This window comes from Poecilia reticulata, unplaced genomic scaffold (genome assembly GCF_000633615.1).
Source record: "Poecilia reticulata strain Guanapo unplaced genomic scaffold, Guppy_female_1.0+MT scaffold_131, whole genome shotgun sequence".
Taxonomy (NCBI): domain Eukaryota; kingdom Metazoa; phylum Chordata; class Actinopteri; order Cyprinodontiformes; family Poeciliidae; genus Poecilia; species Poecilia reticulata.
The window spans coordinates 955549-979843 of NW_007615014.1; the positions used below are offsets into that span (position 1 = coordinate 955549).

A 24295-nucleotide genomic window follows, 5' to 3' on the forward strand; every position below is an offset into this window, starting at 1 on the left:
ACATGTTTAAATTGGTCTAAACTGGTCTGAACTGGGTATTAATGGTCTGAAATAGGTTAAATCAGCTGGAACTGGTTCCACAAAGTTTAACTGAACCAGCAAACAATCTTCTGAACTGGTGAGAAGTAGATTAAATGTGCCTGACATGGTCAGAACTGGTTAAAACCGGGTTGAACTGGTTTAACTGGTCATAACTGTCTGACCTTGTTAAAACTTGTATAAACTATTTTGAACTGGACTGAAGTATGTTGAGGTTAATACTGGTCTGACCTGGTCTCAACTGGTTTACACAACGTCTAAAATGTTCTAAACATCTCAGCATCCTGTGATTGAACCAGTGGGAACTGGTCTGAACTGGTTTTAACTGTTTGTCTGATGACTTTTTGAAGGTTTGATTTTTTTATTATTTTTGTCTGAGTTGAAAATGATGCAAAGTGGAAATTGTTTTAATATTGTTTACAGATGGAAATGCAATAAAAATGCTGCATGTGTGAAACATTTCCCTTTGTCGGTGGGTTATTTATTAGGGGTCAGAGGTCACATCCTGATGATGTTTCCCACCTGCTGTCCTCGAGGTTTGACTCACTTTGGATAAAGAAAGAAATCAACTTAATTAACTTCACCAGGATGACGATGAAGATGCTGTCTGAGAGACATCAGCGCGACGGTTTCCTGTCCTTCAGCGTGATGTCACACTGCCGTGGAACCGGCCATGATGAAGGCAGGCGGAACCAGTGAAGAACCAGTATAGAACCACCTGAAAGCTGCCTCCACACACCATTCCAACTCCAGCTGAATCCAGGCCCATGTTTTGCTCTTCATGTTGATCGAGGAGGAAGATGCCTCTGCCTGACGAGTTTCCTTGTCCGACTATCAGGCCATGACAGAACCCTAAGGTCAGAGGTCAACAGGAAGCCTTTTGTCTGCTGAAGCAGTTTCATCACAGCTTCCTTCCAGGCCTCACAGCGAGAGCGGCTGGTGATGAAGGTGTGCTGCTCTCAGCTTCTTCCTGTCCTCGGGGCCAATGATTGGCCCCCCAGGTGAGCTCAGGTGTGAGATGGGTAAAGGTTTCTGTGCTGATGGTTAATAATCTGTTAATAATCTGCCGGACTTTATCCTGAAGCCCAGAGTTCCTTCAGACGGACGACTGCAGCTCGGATGGAGGACGACACCAAGGTAAGGCATTCACAGTTTTGATCCTGGTTCTCGTCCTGGTTCTGGTCCAGATTGGGGGAGTACTAAGAACTTGAGGTGAGGCTTTCAGGGCTCAGAGTTGAACTTTGTTTCAGTTTCAATCAGATGACCACTCTCATTCAGAAACGGCTTCTGTGAAGAAATATTATTAAATCTGTGACAAACAAAACCTAAAAATCGTCCAGCTTCAGGTGTCGATGCACCTCTGGACACACAGGTACATAACACCTGCTTCAGGTGTTGTGTCCATTCTCAGAAACACGTGCACCTTCCTGGAAGTGGTACTGAAGTTTGTTTGCTCTGAATTGGGTCACAGTGACACAATCAGCGGTTTATAGTCCATGCCAATGATTTACACAGTTACTGCATTCCTCAGTTAGATTCACCTGGAATCACAATGAGAACCAATCACTTCCTTCTGTTAGGCGAATCACAACAAACAAGCATCTCCTTTCTGCTTTTTGTGAAGAGGTTGTGTCGGAACCAGGAGCTGCTAATTAGCTACTAAGGGCTAACTGCTAGCCAGCAGGTCATCATCAGATTCCTGCTATGCAGAATCAGGAGGTGTTAGCACAATGGTACGGTGGAAAAACTTAGCAACTGTTGCTTCTCTAAGGGTCAAAGGTTATTTCCAAACAACCTAAAGTTGAAAATGACCTAAAGTTTCCTCTGGAGAACCTAAAGTTCTCCAGAGAAAAACACCTCTGTTAGTAATTTGTCTCTTCTGCAAAAGTTTGAACCAGCACCTTCCTGCAGTTGCTGTCAGTTTTATTCCAACATTTCTGTTCTTTCACAGGGAGCTTCTTGCTGTTTCTTGTTGTTTCTGTCCTCACAAAGGACGTTTTTGGCCATTTATCTTTGTTTCTTGCCGTTTCTGGCTACTCCTTGCTTTTTCTGGCCGTTTTTGTTATCACATACGCCATTTCTTTGATTTTTGTTCCTGGCTGTTTCTGGCCTTTCCTGGCTGTTTCTTGCCATTTCTGTTTCTGGCCATTTCTTGCCATTTCTGTCCTCACACAAGTTGTGTTTGGCCATTTCTTTGCGTTTCTGGCTGTTTCTGTTGTCACACAGGCCATGTTTTTGTTTCTGGCCCCTTCTGGCCTTTTCTGGATGTTTCTTGCCGTTTCTGTCTGACCACAGAAAGCTGCCAATGGGAAGCTCGCCCTGTCGTTTCAGTCGTTTGTTTCCATTTTCTGCTCTTGTAGCAAGGCAGACTCTGGAAGAACTCTGGTCAGAACATCAACAGCGACTAAACATTGTTCAATGTCTGATTGGTAAATAAAAACATAAAACGTATTAGTCGTCTTAGGAATGCATTCCTGTTTTCTTCTGTTTCTTGTTGGACACAGGTAGATTTTACCTGCAGCGCCATCTGCTGTAAGGCTCAGCTGAGACCGGCTGCTGATTGGCTACTGCCTCTCAGGCTGGGTTTTTATTGGTGAGGAGAACCAGCTAGTGGATTCATACTGATATGTTTATCCTGCAGGATGAATTTAAAGGCGAAGTTATGCTCATTCAGCTTCCCTGGGTTTCTCAGACAGGAAAAAACTCTTTACTTTTAAAAGCCTTCAAGGGAAGCTAATCAGAGAGGCAACTGCTGCTAATGTCCTAATTATCTGGCCTCAGTGTTTTGGACCTGGAACAAAATTCTGGACCTTAACGAGTGGATTCAAAACTGCTGATGTAGAAAAATCTGTTTTCTCAGAACTAAACCGTTTCTTCTGCAGTCAGCATCTTATTCTCACTAAATATTCCTGAACTCCATCTGTTAAACCTGAATACCTGGTCAGGCTGCTGCATCTGTGTCCAAACAGAGCCGGGATCACCTGGAAGATGGACGGGGCCGCAGGCCGAGCAAGGCCGACTCATCCATAAACCAGCCAACCAGAGCAGAGAGGGCGGGACTAGACATGATTTACACCATTGAAGACGTCCCACCATGGTACCTGTGCATCCTGCTGGGACTACAGGTGAGAATCAGACTAAACCGGTCCAGTTCCAGCCAGAACGGTTCTGTCAGAACTCTGCAGACCATAAAGGGTCAGGTGGAATCTGACTGGATGATTCAGTTTACTTTGTCTTGTTCTTGATGAATACGTCACAAAGCAAAGATGTTCTTCAAACAGCCTAAAACGGTTCAGTCCATTTAAATCCTGTTCAGGAGTCCGATCCAGTAAATCTGGAGGTTCTGACAGAATCCTGCTGGAGCCGGTTTTCCCTAAAATAACTTCTAATTATTCTTGGCAGCAATAATCAAATGACCAATGAAGTCATTTTACTTCATTGGTCAACATTGAAGTGCAACATTGAAGAGTTTTAGGTTTTCCTCCCCCAGAGTTGATTTCCAATCAGTTTTATTTGGGGCGTTGCCAAGGAGATCCTGTTTTGGGTAGCGGATCTGAAGCACCTTCCTGTATGGGAGGCTGAGTCCTTGATCCTTGACAGGGAAGCAGCTCCATCACAGTGGGTCAGAACCAAACTGTAGCACGGCCAAAACTACCAGCGGTTGATCGGTTTCTTGAGACCAGAGAAGTTTCTGAGTCTGACATTGGTTTGGCAACGTTGCACACCGGAGCAAAAGTAATTTTACGGACAACTGGTTAATTTGATCAAAACTGCTCATCAACTGCCCACTGGGGACGGAACCACCATTTGGGTCATTGAGCTTTCTGCTGAGACTGAAGGGTGACACTTTTCTCATTGGTTCACAGCATTACCTGACATGTTTCAGCGGCACCGTGGCAGTCCCATTCCTTCTGGCTGAAGCTATGTGTGTCGGACGAGACCAAAACACTGTGAGTCAGCTGATCGGAACCATTTTCACCACCGTTGGAATCACAACGCTGATCCAGACCACTTTTGGAGTCAGGTAGGTCTCTGCTGAAGCTTCAGGAGAATATGAGGAGCTTACGACTAAAGTGAGTCTGTGCTTCCAGGCTCCCTTTGTTTCAGGCCAGTGCTTTTGCCTTCCTGATTCCTGCTCAGGCCATCCTCAGCCTGGACCGCTGGGCGTGTCCCAGTGAAGGTGATGTTTCATTTCTGAGCACTGATGCTTTGTTTCTGTAAGTAAACACGGTGAGTCTGATATTTCTGGGTTTTATTTCCAGATGTGATTTATGGGAACTGGAGTCTTCCCCTCAACACCTCCCATGTCTGGCACCCTCGGATCAGAGAGGTATGATGATGACCCAGGTGGTCAGGCATCTAGATATGGGTCAGGACTAATGAAATTCAAGTTTTAAGGGTCCACACTGACGCCAAGTTAACTTTTGACTCATACCTTGGTAGAATCTCTGCATCAGGAATCGTAAGAACCAAAACAAAACCCATCGAAACTCTGGACTCTTCAGACAACTTCAACAAGTTCTTAAAGAAGACTAAACTCTAAGGGTCTGAACCTGGTTCAGAGAAGGTAATGACAAACTCTGGACGGGACCAGAACTGGACCTCTGACTCTCTACTGGAGCCTGGTTCTCTTCTGTTGATCAAAGTCAGAAGTTGCCAGGTTCTGCTGCAGGTCTGATAATATTAGACATTACTCAATCTTGTCAGACTTCAGTTTATCTTAAAACTGCATTGTTAAGGTGGTTCTGATCCATTTAGTATTTTATGGCACGGAGTCCTGGTGGAGTAGTATGTCACCTCTGAACCCCCACAGTGCCCTCCTGACCCCTAGCCAGCCTGCATCTTCTCCGCTGGGTTGGAGGAAATTCGTTCTTCAGGGTCTAAAAGATTCTGTGATGTTTCTGTTTTCTATAGGAGCCCATGCTGGAGATGTTTTATTGTTTGCTTGTTTACAGATTCAGGGATCCATCATCATATCGAGTCTGGTAGAAGTTGTGATTGGTTTATCTGGATTGCCTGGTCTGCTATTGGAGTACATTGGTCCACTCACCATCACACCAACCGTCTCCCTGATCGGTCTGTCCGTGTTCACCACCGCTGGAGACAGAGCTGGGGCCCACTGGGGCCTGTCTGCTTTGTAAGACCCCTTTCCACCTATCAGCATCTCGACTTATCAGTTTGAAACACGTAACCCTTAACAGACATGTCTGTTTCTCTCAACAGGTGTATGTTACTGATTGTGCTATTTGCTCAGTACCTGAGGACAACATCATTTCCTGTTCCTGTTTACAGCAGAAGAAAAGGACTGACGTCCACCAGAGTCCAGATCTTCAAGATGTTTCCTGTAAATGAGACTCCACAGAGGCGGTGAAGTCAGCGATGACGTGATGTAGTGATATTATCCTCTGAATCTCATCTCAGATCATCCTCGCCATAATGCTGGTCTGGCTCGTTTGTTACATTCTGACTTTGACTGACCTGCTCCCTAACGACCCGGATCGCTATGGACACAAAGGACGGACCGACGCTCGTGGGGACATCATGGCGTCAGCTCCCTGGTTCAGGATGCCCTACCCATGTAAGGGATTCGCCAAGGTGACGCCCCTGATGTAATAAAGACACAGGGCTGATGATGATGGTGATGTCCTACAGGTCAGTGGGGGTTGCCGGTGGTGACTGTTGCTGGCGTGTTGGGGATGCTGAGTGCCACCATGGCGGGGATTGTGGAGTCCATTGGAGATTATTACGCCTGCGCCCGACTGTCGGGCGCCACACCGCCACCAATTCACGCTATCAACAGGTGAGTCTGGAAGTCGGTGGCTGGCTCCGCCCCTTTGCTGTTCAGGTTGTTGATTTGCCGCATTTCTTGTTTCAGGGGGATCTTCACTGAGGGAATCTGCTGCATCATTGCTGGTCTTTTAGGGACAGGAAATGGATCGACCTCCTCCAGTCCCAACATCGGAGTCCTTGGAATCACCAAGGTGAAAATCTTCTCCAGGATGAATGAGGGCTTTCTTTATCTGGTCAGATTACTCCACGTTTTACTGGTTCCAGATTAAKTGGTGCAGGATTTWCTGGTACTGGCTGATCTGTTGCTGGATGTAGTMATCCTGGGCCTACTGGTCCATTTATTACTAGTTCTGGGTTATTGATCATAGGATTTTTATGTTCTGCTCTATTTAAATGCATTTGTTTATTTAGTGTCAATTGACRTCACGTCACCATGGGACCAGAGTGTCTTGTAGTTTCTGGTCAYCACTAGGAAGGAGTGTCTTAATTTTATGTACTGCTTCCAACAAAGGCAGCTTTGCAGTTATTTAAGGCCAGTGGGAATCTCTCTGGGTGTTGCTGATGAAAAGGGGAAATGGTTTTCTATTTTGCTTAAACAGYTATCTGGCTTGTTCTTAATAGAAATGTAAAGATGAACGTTCTACTCTTGGTCAAAAATAACACTGATGTTCTCCATTACTGGAGATCAGGTGAGTTTATGTTTTATAAACTCTGGATCCATAGACATTTTCTGACTTCTTGAAACAGGTCGTTACTATTTAAATGCTCACATACTTGATTAACAACTATTTTCTCAAGAATTATAAATTAGAAAGGAAGATTAGATATAGGTCTGTAATTAAGCCATCTCAACTGAGAAGATTTCTAAGTAAAAGTTAMATTACAGCTAGCTTAAAAACTGGTGGTCCATGTACTAAGGASAGATTCATCAGATCTAAAATGGTGGCTGGAATCAAAGAAAAACATTTTAAATAATTTGGTTCTGATTAGGTCCAACATGCATGTTGCAGGAAGAAGATCGGATGTTTGATAAGTCAAATCTCAATTGACTCAACACAGATCAGTTCTGTAGTTACATTAATGCTTCTTCACTTACTGAGGATGATGAAACCTTCATGTTCAGGAGGATGACAATCATTTTATTTAAGGAGAAGTCATAAAAATATTTTGTTCTCGCTCGGTGCAGAGTCTTTTTATACAACAGTAGACTCTATATGTATAAATGTCAGGTTAAGTTAGATATGAGACATGAGGAGCTCCATTTTCTCTCTGATTTCCTGATATTTAAACCACACAATATCAGGAAGCTAATACTCTRAAACTAAACTCTGGTTTAGTTTCAGAACCAGCTCTGAAACCAGTTCAGAGCTGGTTTAGTTCAGCTCTGAACTAAACCAAGGAGATTTTTAACAGGTTTAGATTGTCTAATGAGGAAGTAACGCTATGAAGAATAACAATTAGAGAAGGAGATAAAATTTCTCACTCCAGCTATATTTCTCAGAGATTCAGAACAGCGTTGGTAATAAACTCTGTAGACCTGGCCAGGCCAGAGTGTTTAGTCCATGGAAAGAGAACATGACGGCGTTTTGCAGTGTGTGTCGATGTTTGCCTGAAGGTCAACCTGTGTGCAGGTGGGCAGCAGACGGGTGGTGCAGTTTGGAGCTGGGATCATGTTCATCCTGGGAACGGTTGGGAAGTTCACGGCTCTGTTTGCCTCTCTGCCGGATCCCATCCTTGGAGGAATGTTCTGCACATTGTTTGGTGAGCATTGTTTGGTGAGCCACAGGTTCTTTCAGCTCAGGTGAGTTGATGACGTCACATTAACCCTTTTTTTTCTTCATCTGCAGGTATGATCACAGCTGTTGGTCTATCAAACCTGCAGCTGGTTGATTTGAACTCTTCCAGAAATCTTTTTGTTCTCGGGTTCTCAATGTTTTTCGGCCTCACGCTGCCAGCATACTTGGACGCACATCCGAAAGCCATCAGGACAGGTGAGTGTGTTTACCTGAGAATGTTGATGTTCATCATGTTGATGTTTTTGTTTTAATATTTTCCTTGATTTGCTGCTTTGAGTCCCTCAATTTAAAAGATAACCGCTGAGCTGACTCCCCCTGCTGGTGGATAATGAAATGACACCAGAGTTACACACTGCTAGCAGCTGGGTCTGCGTCCATGACCTCCAGTCACCTGTCCTACTTGTTGTCATTGCCATGGCAACTGCATCTTGTGACTGGCCAGGCGAGTTCAGCTGGACTTCCTGACCAATCAGTCGTTCTATAGACCAGAACTGGACCTCAAGCTGGTTCTGATTTGGAAACTGATTCAGTATGAATAAAATCTGGAGTCCTCCTAACTGAACGTTAGAGACGCTTCTGGTTGGCTGTACTGGTTTTCATCTTACTGAAACAATTCTCTCTCTTCTGGCTCAGGTGTTGTAGAACTGGATCAGATTCTGACAGTTCTTCTGTCCACTGAGATGTTCGTTGGAGGTTTTCTGGCTTTTTGTCTCGACAACACAATACCAGGTGAACAACAACCCAATCATCTGTCGCCAATAGCAGCAGCTGATCAGGAGCATTTTCAGTTCTAGTCTTCATGGAGAACTTTCTACAGAATGTTTCACAGAATTTCAGTTTTTAATATCAAGCCTCTACAAATACATAAAAGCATTAAGTACCTTTGATTAGATTTATTTCTTAAGAAAACCAATCCAAAAATATTACAAGAATGGAACCCACAAAACCTAATTATTGTTGACAGATGGAGCTGCAGTGATGTCACACACCTGTTTTCTTCTTCTGTGTTCAGGAACGAGGGAGGAGCGAGGACTTGTGCAGTGGAGCTCCTCAAGCACCGCCCCCAAATCAGGCCCCGCCCCCTCTCCAGGCTCCGCCTCCTATGACTTCCCTGTGGGGATGGGCGTGGTCAGACGGACCCGCTGGCTCCGCCGGTTCCCCATCTGCCCCACCTTCACAGGTTTCAGGGTGTGTGAGGAAGATCTGCCCCCGGAAGGGGAGGAGCTAGCGGGACAGGGGGAGGAACTAGCAGACGCCCCCCTGCCAAGCACCAAGGTGTGACAGTGATGTCATCGGGCTGAGCCAATGAGGTTGAATTTAATCAGATTAAAATAGCAGGTTCTTCCGGATAATTGAGCAGAAGGTTCATCTGTCAATATTATTGATTAAATTATGGCTCCTGCAGCTGGACTCATGACAGTTTCCTAATTCCTTTCTGCTGTAGYTCCACCCCCTCCTCACCAGAACCGGTACTAAATATTCGGGTCAGAAGCTTGTTAGGTTTTCAATAAAATGTATTGAACTGTGTTTGTGGTGATGCTCTAATTTAACTTTACAAATGGCGCCCCCTACTGGTCAAAAGCAGCAGAGTTACTCAAGAATCAACAAGTTCTCATAAGGAACTACCTGAGCCTGGTTCTGTTTGGACCAGCTATGKTGACGGTTCCATAGAGTTCTGATGCTTTAGTGGTAGCCGGTTCCAGAGGTCAGGTCTACTTTCTGGAACCACGACTGAACTCTGACCTTTGGGCATCCTAAAGGTCAGGAACCATAACCCTTGATTCACAGAGATTCAACTTTCACCATAAAAGTCTCTTCAGTTCCGATCGGTGGAACCAAACTGTCCACATATCCAAGAAACAACGAGTCCAGTTCCACTGCCATGTTGACTTAAGAATGTGGCCATCTCAAACAAGATGATTATCAAATTTAAAATGTAAGAGTCTTGAGCACAAATTTGATCACAATGGTTAATTTATTCAAACCTGCAAMTTCAAAGTTTGACATTGAAAGAATGAAAATCTGACATTTTTGATTTCAGCACAGATTTCACATTAAATGAAGTTGCAGCCTTATTTTTATGAACTCCACTGCTTTTCATGTTGAAGTTTTATTGACATTTAATAGACACGAAGGAGTCAGTAAAGCTCAGAAGCAAAGGGTTAACCCTAACCCTAACCCTGAAGTCCTCCACTGATCACATTACGGTTTGTCAACAGAACTTATGATGAACTTTGACCTCCTGAGGAGGGAAGCTGCTGTAGCAGAGACGGCCTATTTAAAGTCCTTTGGTTTCCAGTTTGTTCTTGTCACTGACATTAAACATGAATGAATTAATAAAAAATTAAATCTAGAGGAGCAGCTGGAGCTTCAGGTGTGATGAAGGATCATGGTGACGTCATCATGAGGTGTTGTCATGGTAACAGGTAGGTAGGGGCCACTGTACAGCAAGGGCACGCCCATCAGTGGAAACTGAATGACTGGCAGGACTGTTGGGTTGCCCCCCAACATTGGGGGGGCGGAGCCTGCAGGTAGGAACACCTGGACGAAGCGTCCAGTTTCCGGGTCCAGTAGCAGCTTCCTCTGAGCTGCTGGACCGGTGTCCATGTAGAAGCCATGTTGACTGCTGGCGTCTAACACAAGGTGACAGGAAGCAGGGACACTAAGCAAGGCTCCCGGTGCTGCAATGGAAACCAGGTCCTTGCATACCTGGCCAGGTGTGAAAGTCTGTGAACTCACAGGTAAGGGCTGCTGCGGCAGTTGAACCTGTTCACGTCTCCCAAAGCTCCTGCGGTCCAGATTTCCACTGGTTTCAGTCCGATTGGAAGAGTTATYCCTGACTTTGATTGGACTTTTGTCAGGGTTCACCAACAGGTGGGGGGGAGCTTGGGGATGGAGGTGGGATGACATGCAGGTCAGAGGAGGGTGAATAAAGGGGACGCTTCTCAGGTTGGGCTGCAGCCTGTAAAAACAGGGATGGAGGAGCTGGATGGGAGCAATGGGAGAAGCTTCACATCGGGTGGAGCGCTGGCACTGGGTGGAGCATGGACGGAAGTGGGGGTCTGGGGCAGACTTGGAGGACTTCTGTTTCTGGAGATCAGGTGGTGAGCGCTGCAAGGGGGCAAAGGAGACTGCAGCTGTCTCCGATTGGTTCAGCTCTGAAGGGACATGGCGGACAGGTTGGACATGGTGGACGGGTTGGACATGACAGATGGGTTGGACGTGGCGGATCGGTTGGACATGGTGGACGGGGGGCATGTCTTCAGACTTGTCCATTGGATGAGTGTTTTGTTTCTTATTTGCTGCTGGACGGCTGCCAGGGTCGTCCTGTTGCCTGTTCTGTGATTTGCTGAGAGATGCCGTAACCATGGCAGCACGATGTTTACCCTCTGCAGCAGGGTGACGTGAGACGCTCTCCTCCTGGCCAATAGCATTGCAGCTCGTTGAGTTTATGCTAACAGCTTTGCTGTTGTTGAGGCTGTTGAAACTCTTCACATCTCTGACCAGGTGCAGTGGAGCTTTGGATGCACCTGTCTTCCCCTGCTGTTCACCCTGCTGCCCAGCAGGGGGGGCATGTGGAGCGGGTGGGGCAGGTGCTGCCTCCAGCTTCTTCAGGCTGTTGGCTGTGCTGCTGCTCTGCTCCACCTGCATCTTCTTGGACAGGATATTCATTAAGAGGCTTGACGCCATCTTTGTTTTACTTTCATCCAGAGAATAAGATTTCTGAAGGCATCGCCGGCTTCCTTCCAGCGGGAGACCTGAAAGATCAGAAAACTGGATCAGAACTCAGTCTGGCACCAGATCAGGTCATGTTTGAACAGGGAAGCAGGATGGAAGTCAGTTCAATCTAGTTTACATGAAATAATGAGCAGCAAAAGGCTTTGAGGACAAACGGCTGATCAGCTTCACAACTCAGTATGGAAACCTGATGACCAACCAACCAACCAACCAACCAACCAACCAACCAACCAACCAATGAATCATCCAACCAACCAATCCATCCTAAGTCAATGTTGTATCTCTCTTATGTTTCAGTAATGACCTTGGATGAACTGCTGCTGTGTTTTAGGATTACATTGAAATTATTTTCTAAGTATCTGAACTCCATCAGTCTATAGACAGAGAAGCTTTTACCGCTATTGGCCCCTGCAATGCGGCCTTTGTAGACCCGGTAGCTGGCAGCCTCGCCGCCGGCTGTGGGATGTGTGTGCAGCGATGCAGGCATGCTGTTCTGGCGTAGAAATGAAAATGGACGGGAATGACTTTCGGTAACTCCTCCCCTCTCAGGAGGGTCGTCCTTCTTCATCACCTGTTCAGGTAAGCAGACAGGAAGACAAATATGCTCATGTGATGAAGTATTCAGTTCTTAAGAAATGTCCCCCATTGATGGTTTTACTCATTAAACAAAAGTGAAGAATCACTCACACACTATCAGCTGCTGCCCCGTTCGGCTAAAGCAGCTTCAGTGAGAAGCACCGTCTCTCTGACATCAGCCTGAGAAGGTTTGGATGATTCCTCCAGGAGACATTTGGTTTCTTCACTAGCTTATTTCTATAATCTCTGTGAGTTCAAGGTCTGGACTTTAACTAGGCCCAGGTCTTAATTGTCAGCCAGTTCTTTGTGGATTTATGGAACGTTATTGTCATGGTGCAGGATCCAGTTTCTACAAAGGCCGTATTGTCATTTTTCTTCTTCAAAGCAGCGGCTCTGAGGATCAGATTAATCTGATCTGCTCTGCAGGATATCCAGCAGACTTACCTGGATCTATAAACAAATACAATAAATCTAATCTAATCTATCTGATCTACATCTATGGCCACCTTGCTAACAGACTGAAGGACTGAGGATTGACCTGGGAGGCAGCAGGAGTTCCTCAGGGTTCTGGACTCTCACCATTCCTTTCTCTCTCTGCTCTTCAGACTTCCAGCAGTCTCTGGTTCAGAGATGGACCAGAGGACGGAGAGCTGCTGGACACTTGGCGGCATGGAGGGAACAATCAAATCATCTCGGATGGAAACAAAACAAAAGAGATGATTTCAGAAGAAACAGGGTCAGGATTTATCCTGTTTCCATTCATGGAGAAGAAGTGGAGGAATATAAAAACCTCGGAGTTCATCTGAACAGACTGGAGAAACGTCTGGAGGAACAGAGCGTCTGCTGACAAACTAGTTTAAACCATGACATAAAGAAAATATTGACAGATGGTCAACGTGTTCTAATTCAACCAAATATAATTTAATGTTTGACCACAACAGGCGAAAACCAAAACAATTACAGCTGAGTGCATGACTTTGGAGTAACTGCACCCACCGGTCTCTTAAAGGGACAGTGACCACAAAATGACAGGGTGGACAGGAAAGTCAGGAACTTGAACAAATTATGGGAATGCAAAATAAACCTTGTGATGGACGGGCACGTGTCCAGTTGTCCCTGCCTTTGGCCCAGTCACTGCTGGAAACTGACAAATATCTAAATGTTTGAATGTTTTGTCTTTTAACCCGTCTGGATTCAGTGTGACCATCATGAGGGAAATGGCAACAATGTGCATTCTATCTGAGATCTGCAGCTCTGCACTAAGACGTGTGTAAATATTCAGGCATTAGTTCCATAAAGCCACATGATTCTGTAAAACGTCCTCTRGATGGATTTTAATGAGAACAGCAGAGGAAACCTGAATCACTTCCAGGATCAAATCTGATGAAAGAACGTTTTTATCTTCTGTTCTTGGGAAGGTAAATCAGTGACAATGTCAGAAAAACTCACCTGTGTTTCCATGGTTACGCGTGCACACTCTAAGCCACTCTCAGGCTCCGACTCTTCATCGTCTGATTGGAGGATAACGGAGGGAGAGAAGTGTAGAGACAGATCCTCCTCAGACCATTCGCTGCCTTCATCCTCCTCCTCATCATCCCTGCTGAAGATGTCCAGGTACTCCACCTCACTCTCACCTGTCCAGGTGACCTCCGACTTCTTGTCTGCAGGAACTAGCGAACAGGGAAGGATCTGTGGGCTGGAGCTGTGATGAGGTGGCAGGTCAGCTTCAGCGCGGCCATGTGCACCAAGGTCCTTCCTCGCTCCTCTTCCTTCCTCCAGCATGCTCATAGTTTGTTTCTGTGGAGAAAAAAGATTTTTTTAAAACCCATTATGCTGGTGTTTGGTGTTAATGATGGGTTTACTAGAAACTCTAAGTAATTTCTACAGAAATATTTAAACGGCTAAATTACCTTCCATGTTGTAGCTATCAAGTTTACAGCATTATGTCAATATTCCRGTTTAACTTTCTATATTTGTTATTTTGTCTTTATTTATGATTCTCCTCAGAAAGTTCTGCACTTCATCCTCATGTCATGATTAAAGAATACCTTATTAGTGATTAATCATTTTATTGGTGTTAGTAATCACTAATAACACTGATTAGTCACTAATAACACTGATTAATCAGTAATAAAACTGATTAATCAGTCATATTACTGCGACTCCCTGCTGCTRACTTTACATACATTTCTTCMGAGTTTAAATCTCAGAGTTTTGGGTTTTGTGGCTCGGTTTAACTTCGACTCAACGGGAAAAAGTTCTGAAACTGAAATCATACATCAAAACATTTTCAAAGCTAAATGAGTTTATTGTTTAGTTAAAATAAATAACATAATTAAACATMAACAGTTGTACCAATCAGATCTGTTTACCTGGAATCAGATCAGAGATCAGAACCGACTCAGATCATTCAGGTTCTGGACCCAGCAGAGTCCGGCTCCAGGTCCAGATAGAATATTACTATTACTATTACTATACAACCAATAGTCCAGGTTCCCGCTGCAGCTGGTTCCAGTTCTGGAGTCTCTGGGTTCAGAACCAGACGATCCACAGCAACACTGCAGGAGAGAGAGAACTTTCTATTTGTGGAGCTGACTGACAGACGAGGCTGCTGCTCTCTCTCTCTCCCTGTTTCACTAAAGCTTGCTCGCCCATCTCCAGTCTGTCAGCAACACTCTCTCTCTCCTGTCCACATTGGTGTTGTCTCCAGCAGTAACCCAGGTACAGAGCCATTGATTGGTCCAGGTGAGTTAGAGGAGGGATGTATTTAAAAGTTGCAGGTGGACGTTTCAGAGGATGGAATTGTCCATTTCTGATTTAGACTTTATTTTTCTGAAACTCAAGGTTCTGATTTGAGTTTTGGTCCAGTTCTCGCTCCTGACCATGCGGTGGCGGTAGTGGGCCACCTCGTTACTTGCAACTCTAGAAATAACCAGCAGCAGAAGAATCGTCATTTCCTTTGCCATATCGGGAGCTGCAGCTGGGTGGTTCTGGTTCTGCGGTTTCGTGGCGGTCCGCGTCAGATGCCTGGGTTCCAGTTCTCGGCTCTGCAGGTGGGTTCGCAAATTCGGTAGAAATCAGGAAATCAGCACTTGGCTCCGAGTCATGCGTTATGGACCCGCATCACAGTTCAGCTGGTGCTGCTCTGGTCATTTCCGGTTAGCCGCCTGCTATCGCCAGTGCTGCTTTACGGCAATCAGCTGATCTGACCGGAAGTGAAGGAGCGAGTTGCGTAGAAAGTCCTCAGACAGAGATCAGTGACTGACACCAGAATCGGTACCGATCAGTGGACGGACATGAGCAGCGCATGCGCAGAACAGAGGCTGGTGTTCAGCCCCGGGCTCGTGCAGCTGGTCCAGGTACAGTTTACCTGTAAAAAAAAAACAAAAAACTGCTGGAGGCGTGGCTCCGGGTCTGCAGGTGGGAACAGGTGGTAGAACTGGGTCGGATAGGAACAGGTTGGGCCAGGCAGGTCTCGACGGGTAGCAGAGACAGGTGCGAACTCAGGTATGCCAGCGAGGCGAGGTGGTCCCGTATTAGGAGCCAGAACCGAGCGTCTCCATGGAGACCGAGTAGAGCTGTCATCAAAGTGAGGCCTCCATGTTGTTTCTAAATGTGCTCTAGGACTAGTTCTGGTTCTGGTTTCCTCTGGTTCTGGATTCTAGCGGTTCTCTGGTGTTAATATTCAGTTCCTCTCGGTATTTCGGACCCTCCCTTCAGTTTGATATTGAACTTGCCGTTTCCATAGCAACAGGATATGGCCCTGTCTTAACTGTCTAACCTGGCTCTCCGCTCATCCCCAGGATGAGGTCCTGCCCCAGGGCCCGAGGGTTGTGGTTACCGGAGCGACGGGCCTTCTGGGTCGGGCCGTCTGCAGGGAGTTCCAGAACCATGGCTGGACGGTGAGGGGAACCGGCCTGCGGCGGGCCAGGCCCCGCTTCCTGCGCTGTGACTTGACCGACGAGGACGCCGTGCGCCGACTGCTGCAGGAGACCAAGGTACCTGAACCCGACCCCGTATGAAAACTTTTGACCTCCTCTGCTCTGTGCGGGTCTAGATGCATCCTGTCGCTGCGTGTGATTGGCTGCAGCCTCTGCGATGATTGGTTGACTGAACCACCCCTTCCACCAATAGCAGACTACAGACTTCCTGAATGCTTGGACTAGACCAAACTGAGGCTCTTTAATGCTTGGACTAGACCAAACGGAGGCTTCTGAATGCTTGGACTAAACCAGACTGAGGTTGACTTTATTGATCTCAGAACAGATGAAATGTTTTCACTCATCATCATCTTTGAGTTTTAGATCAGATTTAATTTCTGTAAGTTTACTCAAATACTGATTCTAAAATATGAATGAATGAACATGAAAGATCTGAACATCCAGTAAAATCCAGATTCTTCTGGATCAGAGTTGGATCTGATCCTTCAGCACAACCTGGCAACCCGCAGCATCCTCTTCATCAGTCCATCCAGAGTGTCTTCAGTCAGAGGACTCTTCTGATTGGTTGTTACACAGACTGCTACAGCAGATCTCCCCCAATTAATAATACTTTTAAACTGTATTATCAATAATACTTTGTGATCAAATTATTATTGATCTCAGAAATAGAACTGACCAGCAGCAGTACTATTTCCCGCAAATTGGGATGCATAAAGGAAAGGTGTGCAGGTATGTGCGTGCGCATGGCTTTATACATCTGAGTTTTTTTGTGCGCTGCACTTTTCTAAATTTGGGATCAGTTATGATCGGGATCAGTTATGATCCCAATAAAACTGATTGGGATCAATAAGTTATGATTGAACTGAATTGTTCCCTCTTACTGTTAAGCCGTTTAAGTAATGGCGGCTAATAACTAATTAATTTGCTGCATTAATTTGAACGTTGCCTCATTTTCAAAATGTTTGCAGCGTCTCTCTCCTTGGACAGCCAGACAGGGTCAAAGGTCATGGGTGCAGCAATGTCGCTTTCAGAGAGATTAATTTTGTCTGTAAATCAGACATTTTGTGGATTCACTTTTAGCAGCAGAGAAACATCAGGAAGTACCATTGATGATGTCACTGATCCTCTGACATCATCAGTTTTTTTTTAGTAAAGAGAAATAAACTGGAGGGTCAATTAAAGGTCTGCTCAGATTCTGGTGCTGATTGACTTCAGCCGGTGTCGTCATGGTAACCTGAGCCTTTCTGTTCCAGCCCGACGTTCTTGTCCACTGCGCCGCAGAACGCCGTCCGGACGTCATGGAGAGAAACGCGGACGCGGCGGTCAGCCTGAACGTCCACGCCTCCAGCACAGTCTCCAGGGAGACAGGTCAGTAGTCACATGACACCGCGGAGCCAGACTCCAGGTTCAGACCACAGCCTTTTATATCGGGGGGGAGGGGTGGTGGGTGTTGGAGGTCAGAGGTCAAGGCAGGGTCTATGCTGGAGCTCAGCGGTGCATTATGGGAAAATAGAGGCAATAAAAACCAAAAATCTATTTAATGGCTCCATGTTCCTTGGCAGAAAACTAAGAAAAGTTCTTGGTATAAATGTTGTCATTTAGTTATTTTGTATTTATTTATTTGTATAGTTTTTTAAACGTTGGTCATAAAACCCGAATTTAGGCAATTTTCCACTTTTACTGTTTCTAAAGATGAAATCAGACGTTAGTGTTGGTCCGTTTATCTGCTGAGTCGCTTCTCTTACTTTTTAATTGCACCTCAACAAAATGAAATCGACCAATTAATGACTCCAGGTTCATTGGACTCGTCTCTTTAAACGTTTTCCAGTTTAATTTTCATAACATGAATAGTTTTAATTACACAGAGTCTCTGCAGTTAGAGCAGCATGCTGCGGCTCTAGAAAGAATGATCTATGACTTGTTTGCTTTTTGGGAAATGATTGAATGGATTCATGCATCATCTTTGCTTCTTCATATATAAAACAAAGTAGCATTTCAATAATGTGATGCAGTTTCACTGCATTTCTGTGTTATTTGCTTCGTATTTAACATAATTAGTGATGAATTGATAACATTTGTAAATCCTGTAGACTGTTAATATCTACTGTCTGCACAGGGATTTCTACAGAGAATGAAGACATTAATGTCATTAATATTATCTAACGTTGTTTTTGTCTCCATTTTAAAATTTAGTGGCCTCCTGTTGCCCCCCCCCCCTCACCCGTAGATCTGCCCCTGGTTCAGACCCGGACCCACTCTGGTTCTTTATGACCTGGTCCAATCAGGTCTGGTACCACAACCCAGTTGGTTCAAATAAATCTAGAAATCCAAAAACAGGAAGTTTGTTTTTGCTCTAACAGCAAAACAAACTTGTCACCTCTGGGAGGTGGATTCTGTGACGGAAACCTTCTGGTACTACAGAACCAGTCTGACTGGTCCAAACCAGGGGATTGTGTTTTGGTTCTGATCGCAAGGAAAATGGATTTTAACAATCCTGGCGTTCATGTGCCAGGAGGACCACGGTCATGTACGTTTCCTGCAACCTTTGACCTTTGACCCTTCTGACCACAGCCGCCTGCGGTGCCCTGCTCATCTACATCAGCACTGACTACGTGTTTGACGGCCGGAACCCTCCGTACGGCGAGGACGACTGTCCCAACCCACTCAACCTGTACGGGCGGAGCAAGCTGGAGGGAGAGAGGGAGGCGCTCAGACACTGTCCAGGTAAACGACTGGCAGACAACAGGTGGCCTGTCTTGTTGTCCAGGTGACTCACCTGTGGGGGCCAGCAGGTGGCGCTGACGGCTTAAAGTTACCCGATGATGTAGCATCATGACTACGGAGGCAGCTCAGGATGACCTCATGGTTCATTGGTGGACTGACGGCTCCCCTGTTTCAGGCGCTGTGATCCTGCGTGTTCCCATCCTGTTCGGGGAGGTGGAGTCTGTGACGGAGAGCGCCGTGACGTCGCTATGGCAACAGGTCCAGGAGGCGACGGAGGAGCGGCGGGCGCTGGACCACTGCCTGCAGCGCTTCCCCACCGACGCTCGAAACGTCGCCGCCGTCTGCAGGAAGCTGGCTGAGAGAGCGAGACAGGTGGGAGTTCAGAGCGCCGCCGCTCCTACTACTGATGAAGAAGAAGATGATGATGATGTCAGATCAGTTTGACCTGTGGGTGTGTGAAACCAGGGTCATCTAAATGAGTTTTGGCTGGCAGATCCTCCAAAACATGTAAGAAAACTTTAAACAAAATGATATTTAATGATGTTATATATTGAATAAATATTATATAAATGTAATATTTTATTTTAATATATACTAATATATATTAATGCTATACTCCAGAAAAGCAGAGTGCAAAAGTATTTGCTGCCTTCCTGCTTTCTGATGTTTTGCATGTTTGTCGCTCTTCAGTGTTTTAGGACATCAAACCTGGTTAAATGTTGGTGTAAGATGAAAGCAGAGTAGAGCTACGATTACTTTGTTATACCAGAAAGGTCTCTGCTGTCAGAAATGATTCTGTTTCTTTATTATTTTTATTGGGGCCTTCTCTGAAGAATTGCCGTCGTTCCAAGTATCCACATCGTCTGAAAAATAAAGATCTGGGCCCTCATGTATACAGCGTGCGTACGCACAAAAAATGCGCGCCGCCTCACTTTACGCACAGGTCGGCATTAATAAAAATGGATTTGGCGTGAAAGTTTACGTAAATAAGCGGAAAGTTTTGACCTGCTGTGGAAATGTGCGACAGCCACGCAAACTTTTTCTGCGTCAAAACTCACCTAAATACACTGAAACTTGAAATCTGACTTCGTTCAGTTATTTAGACCAAGAAGCATCAAACTCGATGTTCATCATGACTTTAATATTTTATTGTTTAAACGTAAACAATGAAACTGAACCGCATTTATGCTCAGACAGTAACATAACACGCACACAAAATAAAGAAAATAAAAGTAAAAGGACGTGAAAACCTCACTCCAATGTGAATAGTACTTTTAGTGTCAGACTTCCCTGTATTTATACTAATGTACATTAAGATGTATTCATGGGTGGTGACAGGCAGACCAGCAGCAGTTCCATTTCCCGCAAATTGGGATGCATAAAGGAAAGGTGTGCAGGTATGTGCGTGCGTACGGCTTTATACATTTGAATTTTTTTGTGCGCTGCACTTTTCTAAATTTGTCCATACGCCAAGTTTTACTGTGAAAACTGTGCAGTGTTGCATACGTGAGGCCCTGATGTTTGATAAGTCAAATCTCAGCCGACTATAGAACACAGATCAGTTCTATAGTTACATTAATGCTGCTTAATTTACTGAGGATGAAGCCTTCATGTTCAGGAGGATGACAATCATTTTATTGTTAATAGAATCAATTTTATTTCAGGAGAAGTCATGAAGTTGTTACTGCCGAGAACTGGAACCGAAGGATCCTCAGAGCCGTGACTTTGAGGAAGTTTGGCAACTGGACCGAGATAAAACTTGAGATTATTATTATTCTCCTCTGTTAGTCCTCTGTTCTCGCTTGGTGCAGGGTCTGAGATTTAACAAAGAACTATGAGGCAATACGGCCGTGTGTCAACACAAGGTCAGGAGTTTGATGACAGGAGTGTGTAGGTCTGTTAATGCTTTGAATAAAATGTTCTGACCCTGAATGTCCTCCACTACAAACTGAAGTCATTTTAACGCTTAGGGACAGAAAACTTAGTTATTTCAACGAGTTACATATTACTATTAATGACTGCATTCCCCGAGGGCTGAAGTCCTGCTGCCTTTAGATGTGTCTAGTCCTCCACTGTTGGGTAAGATGGGAAAACTGCCTCACTAGCCTGCAGTCATATCTACACAGCTCTGCTGATATGCTAATAAGCTAATATGCTAATGAGCTAATATGCTAATGAGCTGATATTGGAGCCAGATGAAGTTGTGAAAATGCTAAATAAGGAGGAGTTCCCAACCAGGTCTCTGAAACCAAATCTGTTTCTCTCAGCAGGATCCGTCCATCCGAGGAATCTTCCATTTCTCTGGTAAAGAGCAGATGACCAAATATGAGATGGCTGTTGCCATGGCGCAGGCCTTCAACCTGCCGTCCAATCACCTTGTACCTGTGAGTCAGCTGATCGTTTCATTGGAACAGCAATCAGCTGCAGCTGATCGTGTTTTCCTAAGACATTCATTATTACTTGCTGCCAATAGATGAAGTGGTAATGATTGGAGTTCTGCTGGTGGTTCTGTTGTTTCATCTCATGCCGTCTCTCCACCTGTCCACAGCTGACGGAGCTGCCTTCCGGGTCCGCTCCTCGTCCAGTCAACAGCCAGTTGAACTGTTCCCGCCTGGAGCAGCTGAACCTGAGCGTGGAGCCGCGAGCGTTCTCCGTCGCCATCAGCGAGTGTCTGTGGCCGTTCACGGCCGACAAACGCTGGAGACAGACCGTCTTCCACTGAACCCGTCCTGCTGAAACGACACCAATCCAATTCAAGCTTCACAATGAATGTTTTAGTCTTTTTTTTTTTTTCCTTTTTGAAGAGTGAAACACTGGGAGGGAGGGAGGAAGGGGGGCACCAGCGTCTCCAGATGATCTGCTGTGGACACTGAAGTGATGCTGTCAGTGGAAACGGGTTGAGCTGAATATTTCCCCTCAGGCCTTGATTTAAGTTTAGCTCTGGTTTAGTTTCTGTTAATGAATCTGATTACACTGATAAAATATTACTGCTTGGACTCGAGCTCTACGGTGTCCCACAGAGGACAGGAAATGACAATAAAAGAAAGTCATTCTGATTTTTGTCTGTCATCTAAGGTTAAGATCGAGTTCTGGAGTCCCGACAGCTTCAGACTGGAGGTACGAGGGCAGGTTATGTGTCCAATTATAAAGTCATGAAGTTTAACTCGAATTATGTTGGTGTTGGGTTTTATTTTCAACAGTGAAGCGTCTCGTCCATCAGCGTTCCTGACGTTTGTGCCCAAACGGGAAACGTGGGACAGGATTCAGTGTTTGGAAAGACAAAAGTGATAATCCAGCCTTAATCTGGCTGTGAGAGAAGGAGTCTCGATGCCTCGGTGTTTAATAATCTGACATCAAGGTTTAACATGTCTATGTTTCAGAAAAACACCAGTCAGGTTTTAGATCCAGTCCAAAAACTGCTAAACATTCAGGTGTTGGAACATCTGGAATATAAAGATCTAAGGTTTTAGGTAGTGATTTATGCACGTGGGTGGTCACATTTTTTTTTATCAGTTACTTTGACAGTCACTTCACCCATTCAGTCCATCAGTCAGTGAACAGGTGAGATAATCAGAGCAAGTGGCAACAGAAGCAGCAGAGTCCTGTGGAGCCTGTAACTCCAAAACATCTGCATTTTTGACAGATTTTTTGGAACTGCGTAAGCCAGAAACACACGGTGCATCCAGTGGCTATTTGAATTGAATTCACCTGTAAGTTTTAGATTTTTTTTTTTTTTGTTGGAATTTTGAGTTGTTGGACAAATAGTCACTACAACGACTTTGATCAATTTGGTTGAAGGCGGAGAAAATGTGGTGACGAAGGGCAGGAGAGATGACGTATCAATGGGCTTACGTAGTTTCCAAGAATGATTTGAAGCATTTCCTTAGGAAAGAGCGACAGCACCCTCTGCTGGCCACAGCGGAGAACAACGTTTTAGTGGCTTCTCTCAAGTCAGCCTGCTGACTACAGATCCTATGAAATCGCAATAATTGTGATTTAATGATACCGGCAAAAATATGTTTGGGGTGAAAACTTGTCTTAAACGGTAAAGCAYGCGTATCTCTAGGCTTAAAGAATACTTTAATATCCAAAAAGTGGCTGTGTTGAAAATTTTGTCTTATAAGTGGTTATATTTAAAAGATGAGTTTTTTGAGGTATTGTGATTGTCCTTAAAGACTCTTCAGAATATGACTAAACGACCCAAATATCATCAGAAATCGGAAATAATGTATGGGTTTCTTTTAACATTGTTTTAGGGCTGAGGTCTCCCTCTGGGCCATAAAAATATTTGCGTAAGCAGGGCGAATTTTTTGCCCTGCAGAAAAAAATTCTCCATTGAACCCAGCCATTCCCGGTGAGGTTTATTTCTAACAGCTGTACGAGCTCTTTCTCCGATCATCTTTTTGTCTGGATATCCTCTGAAGATCTTTCTCACTGCCTCAATTCTTTTCCTTAATGTCTATATTTGTGCAAAGACTATCGGTGTCGAGTGAAAATAGAAAGGAATCTTCAGGAATAATTAATTAACATTTTATTTAAAATCATACGTGACGTTAAGCTTGTATTCTTGGTGGATAAAAGCTCTAAAAAGTAATCCAAATACTCTGCCGACTATCACAGTCGGAAACAATTGGTCTCCCTGTTTTTTTTTATTTATTTTTTATAATATTTGGTATCAAAGTTGTCTATACCCCTCTTGTAAATATTGGTTTTATAACGATGTTTTTATTTCACTTTAATTCCTGAAGAGCTTTAAATTCTTCATAACTAATGTTGGACTTGATATGAATTGGATGGAAATGATTTTGGAAAAAGTCTTGATCAGCAGTAACAAGGGTRAGTGTCTGAGGTGGAAGTAGGACTAAAACACTAAACATTGGAGTCCAATCTGATTTTGGAGTGAAAGGCTGAGGCTCTGAAGTGGATTTATCCTCATAGTAGAGATCTAATTTGACTCTGTGATGATATTGTTGCATTTCATATTTACATTGAAACCATAAGTCTTTACTGTAACCTGCAGTAAGTCCTTTACTAAGTAAGGTAAACTGCGCATCCAAAAGTTGGAACGTTTTGGACAGATTAACACTTTTCACCCCTCCCGTTGTAACGGGCTTATGGGGATGTTTAGTTTACATAATCACTCAATGTTTAGTGTTTTTAGTCCAATAAACATGCTCTCTTTCTGTACTGAAATTATCGCCTTGTAGAGCAGGAATGGGATTCTCCAAACCTGTGCTGAAGCTGTTCAGAGGCTGAAGCATGCCCTGCTCTCTGTGAGGTAGACCTGAGGAAAAGTTGATGGCTGGGATGAAGATGTGCGCCTCAGGAAACCGTTCTTGGGCTATTTTTAATGGTTCTCTGTGGGAGGGATGAGGTTGTGGAGGGTTTATGGCCGGCTGAGGCAGCTCCTTGGCAGGTAGAGGTGCATGGAGTGGCCCCTGGTTCTTTTGGTTCTCCAGACTAGCCCTGGTTCCAGCCATGGTTCCCCTTCTGTAGAACCATGGACCGAGCCCTGATGACTCTGAACGTTTATCCTCCAGTTGCTCCAGAGGCCTCAGCAGAGCACCAGGCAGGAGCTCCCTCACAGCTCAGCGCCGCTCTGGAGCTCCAACACTGCTTGTGGATTTAATTGGTTGTATTTTTTACTTTTAGTAGTTTTATTTTCATCATTTAGCTTTGTAGTTTTAATTG

General features: G+C 44.8%; 3 protein-coding genes across 5 annotated transcripts; 2 read left to right on the plus strand and 1 right to left on the minus strand.

Annotated features, from left to right (window-relative positions):
* The first annotated feature begins 669 nt into the window (after nucleotides 1-669).
* slc23a1 (solute carrier family 23 member 1) lies at nucleotides 670-9152 on the plus strand. Its single transcript, XM_008401847.2, has 15 exons — nucleotides 670-1040; nucleotides 1124-1176; nucleotides 3009-3164; nucleotides 3906-4063; nucleotides 4131-4219; nucleotides 4302-4369; nucleotides 4995-5176; nucleotides 5263-5383; nucleotides 5461-5617; nucleotides 5692-5839; nucleotides 5915-6020; nucleotides 7461-7590; nucleotides 7677-7820; nucleotides 8259-8354; nucleotides 8638-9152. Exons 1-15 carry the CDS (start codon nucleotides 1025-1027, stop codon nucleotides 8904-8906), a joined length of 1893 nt encoding a protein of 630 aa, XP_008400069.1. The 5' UTR covers nucleotides 670-1024; the 3' UTR covers nucleotides 8907-9152.
* Nucleotides 9153-9581: 429 nt separating this feature from the next.
* Nucleotides 9582-14395, minus strand: LOC103459938 (uncharacterized). The gene is made up of 4 exons (XM_008401878.2): nucleotides 14312-14395; nucleotides 13389-13736; nucleotides 11760-11934; nucleotides 9582-11383 (listed from the first exon to the last, which is right to left on the minus strand). Exons 2-4 carry the CDS (start codon nucleotides 13725-13727, stop codon nucleotides 9996-9998), a joined length of 1902 nt encoding a protein of 633 aa, XP_008400100.1. The 5' UTR covers nucleotides 13728-13736; nucleotides 14312-14395; the 3' UTR covers nucleotides 9582-9995.
* A 465-nt stretch (nucleotides 14396-14860) lies between these two features.
* On the plus strand, nucleotides 14861-21773 carry mat2b (methionine adenosyltransferase 2 non-catalytic beta subunit methionine). Of its 3 annotated transcripts, none has more exons than XM_008401850.2 (7): nucleotides 14861-14992; nucleotides 15743-15937; nucleotides 17134-17248; nucleotides 18452-18604; nucleotides 18780-18976; nucleotides 20872-20988; nucleotides 21153-21660. In XM_008401850.2, the coding sequence occupies exons 1-7, from the start codon at nucleotides 14963-14965 to the stop codon at nucleotides 21324-21326; spliced, it is 981 nt and encodes a 326-aa protein (XP_008400072.1). In that variant the 5' UTR covers nucleotides 14861-14962; the 3' UTR covers nucleotides 21327-21660. The 3 variants fall into 3 exon arrangements, with proteins under 3 accessions (XP_008400072.1, XP_008400070.1, XP_008400071.1); XM_008401848.2 differs by lacking the exon at nucleotides 14861-14992 and adding an exon at nucleotides 15040-15298 and having other exon boundaries at nucleotides 21153-21773; XM_008401849.2 differs by lacking the exon at nucleotides 14861-14992 and adding an exon at nucleotides 15045-15298 and having other exon boundaries at nucleotides 20875-20988.
* The last annotated feature ends 2522 nt before the right edge of the window (nucleotides 21774-24295 follow it).